Source organism: Homarus americanus, unplaced genomic scaffold (assembly GCF_018991925.1).
Source record: "Homarus americanus isolate GMGI-L3 unplaced genomic scaffold, GMGI_Hamer_2.0 scaffold5589, whole genome shotgun sequence".
Lineage (NCBI taxonomy): Eukaryota > Metazoa > Arthropoda > Malacostraca > Decapoda > Nephropidae > Homarus > Homarus americanus.
Genome location: NW_024736650.1, coordinates 7,552,876 through 7,558,539, shown reverse-complemented (window position 1 = coordinate 7,558,539; position 5,664 = coordinate 7,552,876). Strand labels below are relative to the sequence as shown.

Here is a 5,664-nt window from a genome sequence, read left to right as displayed (position 1 = left end):
CCCAACCTAGCAAACCCAGCAACCAAGCCAAACTCAACCAAACCCAGCAACCCAACCCAACCCAACCAAACCCAACCTAACCTAACCAAGCCAAATAACCTATCATAACCCAACCCAACCTAACCAAAAGCAAACCAAACCCAACCTAACAAACCCAACCCAACCAACCAACCTAACCAAACCCAACCAAACCCAATCCCAACCCAATAAAGCCCAATCAGCCAAACCCAACCTAACCAAACCCAAGCAAACCCACCAACAAACCCAACCCAACCAAACCCAACAAACTCAAGCAAACCCAAGCAAACTCAAACAAACCCAAACAGGCAAACAGAGCCGACAAATCCAACCCAAATAACCTATCATAACCCAACCTACCTATAGACCTCGTCCTCACAGACTTGTACTGATATATATACAACAACAACAACAACAATCATAATACCTCCTAACTTCACCTTTTTGTGGTTCACCTGTATACATAATTACAGGTGTGGTGGTGGAAATGCAGATGAGTCAGGATATACTGTACTTGTATTATTCTTAACAAGGTTCTTTTAACAGGATGAACACTGGTAAACATATGACTTGAATGTTGCTTCAGTTACCACGTCCTAACACCTGAGGGTTATTTCTATACAAAGAGTGGTTATATTTCCTTAGTTTGGCCCCTTATGTACAAAAATGTTTGACAGATAGACAGACAAACGAATGCTAAATCATATCCCTGACCCACAGGAGGATAACAAATCTGAAGTTGACCACAGGTAAGAAACGTTGTGTGTGTGTGTGTGTGTGTGTGTGTGTGTGTGTGTTTTATTAAAGGTTGTTGTTTCATAGTGACTGTGTGTTGGTAGGCGAGCGATAGTCACCATCGTTAACATGATCACTGGGGAGGAGGACACTGATAACCATGCCCACTCACTCGCTTACCTGGAAAAAACAAGTAAATTATAGCATAGTTTTATTAAACATTATAGGTAAATATAACACACACACAACAGACATCAACACCTGTCCTTGATTAAATTACCAAGAGGCAGTGATTCACACAGGTGCTTCTCAGAACAAAGGTACAGCACCACCATCCTCACAACCCAACATGGTGACCCCCACCTATGGTAGCCTAACCTAACCTGATCACACCTTCCAACACCTGAGGAACGCGACACACACACACACACACACACACACACACACACACACACACACACACACACACACACAAACCTCTGGCCATAACTCACCTCCCCGGGTGTCCTGCAAGCAGCACTGGACGGCGGCAGTCGGGTATGGCCACGCAGTCAGAGGTCTAGGTGGCCAAGGGAACGATGGCCAATATGGTAATAGGGCAAGTGGAGGGCCATTTAAGGTAAACATAATAGCTTTGTGACCTGGACACTGGCCACACCTGGAGAAGTACTGTACACTCTCACTCACTAGCGGGAGATGGTAGACACTGGTCAGGGTTTACACAAGGGCCACTTTTACACACACAAGGGGCCACTTTTACACACACGGGTCACCTTTACACACACTCTACTGGCCACGATAACAGAGGCCACCGAGCGAATAACGCAACGCAATACACAGGTTCGAATCTCAAGTTAGGGAGACGCGCGCGCGTGTGTGTGTGTGTGTGTGTGTGTGTGTGTGTAGGAGGGGGACCGCTGGCTGTGTGGTGACAGTGTGGTAGACGTGATAACTGTGGTAGTGGCGGCTGTGTGGAGTGTACCTTCAGCCACTCAACAAAGGGCCTTCGTTATCATCATGTTCTACTAACCGATTACACACACACACACACACACACACACACACACACACACACAGGGGTCCCGTACCTGTGAACTAACTACCCAGACGGGCTGGGGAGGGAGGAGGAGAAGCTAGGGGGAGGAGGGCTAGGGGAGGAGGAGAAGCTAGGGGGAGGCTGGGGAGGAGGGAGGAGCTAGGGGAGGAGGAGGAGGCTGGGAGGAGGAGGAGGAGGTGGGAGGAGGAGGGAGGAGGAGGTGAGGAGGAGGGAGGAGGAGGAGGTAGGAGGACGATGCTGTACAAGTGTTGCTTAGAGTGCCTGATCCCATCCCCCAACAAGCAGGTATTAGCGTCCACTGATCACTGGAGCACATGACACCACTGCTTCTTGTATACTAGATAATACATGTTTACACGTTTCTGGGAAGAGTGCTTATACTGTATATGTAGTCATCATCATCATCATCATCATCTCTCATCATCATCTCTCTCTCTCTTTCTTCAGTGATGGAAGAAGCGGCAGAAAACACCTTTTCTCTGGATGGTCTTCTGCTCACCCTCTACCACAACCACCACTACAACAACCAGTTCACCCTCTCCACAACCACCACTACAACAACAGTTCACCCTCTCTACACACTACAACAACCAGTTCACCCTCTACCACAACCACCACTACAACAACCAGTTCACCCCTCTACCACAACCACCACTACAACCGTTCCCTACACAACCACCACTACAACAACCAGTTCACCTCTACCCACCACAAACACAGTTCACCCCTCTACCACAACCACCACTACAACAACCAGTTCACCCCTCTACCACAACCACCACTACAACAACCAGCTCACCCCTCTACCACAACCACCACTACAACAACAGTTCACCCCTCTACCACAACCACCACTACAACAACAGTTCACCCCCTACCACAACCACCACTACAACAACCAGTTCACCCTCTACCCACAACACCACTCAGTCCTCTACCACAACCACCACTACAACAACCAGCTTCACCCCTCTACCACAACCACCACTACAACAACAGTTCACCCCTCTACCACAACCACCACTACAACAACCAGTTCACCCTCTACCACAACCACCACTACAACAACCACCCCCAACCAGTTCACCCCTCTACACAACCACCACTACAACAACCAGTTCACCTCTACCCACAACCACACACACATCAGCTCACCCCTCTACCACAACCACCACTACAACAGTTCACCCTCTACCACAACCCCACAACAACAGTTCACCTCTACCACACACACTACAACAACCAGTTCCCCTCTAACAACCACCACTACAACAACCAGCTCACCTCTACCACAACCACCACTACAACAACCAGTTCACCTCTACCACAACCACCACTACAACAGTTCACCCTCTACCACAACCACCACTACAACAACAGTTCACCCCCTACCACAACCACCACTACAACAACCAGCTCACCCTCTACCACACCTTCTCTACCACAACCACCACTACGCTCACCCCTCTACCACACCACCACTAACAACCAGTTCACCCTCTACCACAACCACCACTACAACAACCAGCTCACCTCTACCCACAACCACCACTACCCACCAGTTCACCCTCTACCACAACCACCACTACAACAACCAGTTCACCCCTCACACAACACACTACACAACCAGCTCACCCTCTACCACAACCACCACTACAACAACCAGTTCACCCCTCTACCACAACCACCACTACAACAACCAGCTCACCCCTCTACCACAACCACCACTACAACAACAGTTCACCCTCTACACAACACCACTACAACCCAGCTCACTCTACCCACAACCACCACTACAACAACAGTTCACCCCTCTACCACCACCACTACAACAACCAGCTCACCCCTCTACCACAACCACCACTACAACAACAGCTCACCCTCTACCACAACCACCTACAACAACCAGTTCACCCCTCTACCACAACCACCACTACAACAACCAGCTCACCCTCTACCACAACCACCACTACAACAACAGTTCACCCTCTACCACAACCACCACTACAACCAGTTCACCCCTCTACCACAACCACCACTACAACAACCAGTTCACCCCTCTACCACAACCACCACTACAACAACCAGTTCACCCCTCCACCACAACCACCACTACAGCCACAACCACCACTCAACCAGTTCACCTCTACCACAACCACCACTACAACAACCAGTTCACCCTCTACCACAACAGTTCACCCTCTACCACAACCACCACTACAACAACCAGTTCACCCTCTACCACAACCACCACTACAACAACCAGTTCACCTCTCTACCACAACCACCACTACAACAACCAGTTCACCCCTCTACAACCACCACTACAACAACCAGCTCACCCCTCTACCACAACCACCCTACAACAACCAGCTCACCCCTCTACCACAACCACCACTACAACAACCAGCTCACCCCTCTACACAACCACCACTACAACAACCAGTTCACCCCTCTACACAACCACCACTACAAACCAGTTCACCCCTCTACCACAACCACCACTACAACAACCAGTTCACCCCTCTACACCACCACACAACAACCAGTTCACCCTCTACACAACCACCACTACAACAACCAGTTCACCCCTCTACCACAACCACCACTACAACAACCAGTTCACCCCTCCACCACAACCACCCTACAACAACCAGTTCACCCTCTACCACAACCACCACTACAACAACCAGTTCACCCCTCCACCACAACCACCACTACAACAACCAGTTCACCCTCTACCACAACCACCTACAACAACCAGTTCACCCTCTACCACACCCTCAACACAGTTCACCCCTCTACACAACCACCACTACAACAACAGTTTCACCCCTCCACCACAACCACCACTACAACAACCAGTTCACGTCTCCACCACAACCACCACTACAACAACTAGTTCACCCCTCTACCACAACCAGTTCACCCCTCTACCACAACCAGTTCACCACACATATCCTGAGCTTAGATACAGTATCAAGGTGAGTCAGCAACTGAGCCGTACGTCAACAACAACAAGGTCTCAATCACAACAACAACAAGGTCTCGTCGTCAACAACAACAACACGTCACCAACCTTGATCTACATTAATACAACTTGTCCCCATAACCACTAACAGCACCAAGACCTCATTATCTCTCTGACTCACTCACACCATATTAATACCGTAGCAGTAGTTGACGGTCAGGTAGTTGACGGCCAGGTAGTTGACGGTCAGGAAATCAACCCAACCTAACCTAACCAGACCTCCACTTTACAGCACCTTAGAGATTTAAAACATCTTTCTGTAGGTGAGGTCAAACTTCCCCCGCGTCACCACCACAAGCCATCAGGTGAGACATTTTTGCGTGTACGTTTAGGTGACAGAAGAGGAAGGAAGGGAGGAAGGGGGCTAACAGAAGAGAAGGAGGGAGGAAGGAACAAGGAAATACAGAAGTGGGCGGTGCAACACGTCCCACCGCCCATGAGAACTGTGCCGGACAACGACCTCCTCAACACACACACACACAGGTCCTGGCTCAGCTCAGACTAAGTATACTAAATATAGTGTACAGAGATACCTGAACAGTTCTTCTTTACAGCAAGAACAGAGGTAGCGGATTGTAGCCTCTGTCTTGTTGTGTGTTAGTGAGGGGAGGGGGAGAGGAGGGAGGGGAAGGAGGGGGAGGGAGGGAGGAAGGAGGGAGGTATTCATGACCTAAGGTACGTTGTGTTATTGTGCTGTTGAGAGTGGGGTGCAAGAGGAGGGGGGTGTAGTGGGGGGGTAGTGTGGGGAGTAGTGGTGGGGAAAGCAGTGGTGGTGGGGAGTAGTGGTGGTGGGGAATAGTGGTGGTGGGGAGTGAGTGGTGGT

At 49.9% G+C, this 5,664-nt stretch overlaps 1 protein-coding gene across 1 annotated transcript in view; it reads right to left on the bottom strand.

The window, feature by feature from the left end:
- LOC121872327 (CCR4-NOT transcription complex subunit 6-like) overlaps window positions 1-1,424 on the bottom strand; it is a 26,816-nt gene extending 25,392 nt beyond the window's left edge. The window contains exon 1 of the mRNA XM_042375053.1: window positions 1,248-1,424. Coding sequence (XP_042230987.1) covers window positions 1,248-1,380 — 133 coding nt within the window. The 5' untranslated portion in view covers window positions 1,381-1,424. The remainder of the gene's footprint in view (window positions 1-1,247) is intronic.
- Between the last annotated feature and the right edge of the window lie 4,240 nt (window positions 1,425-5,664).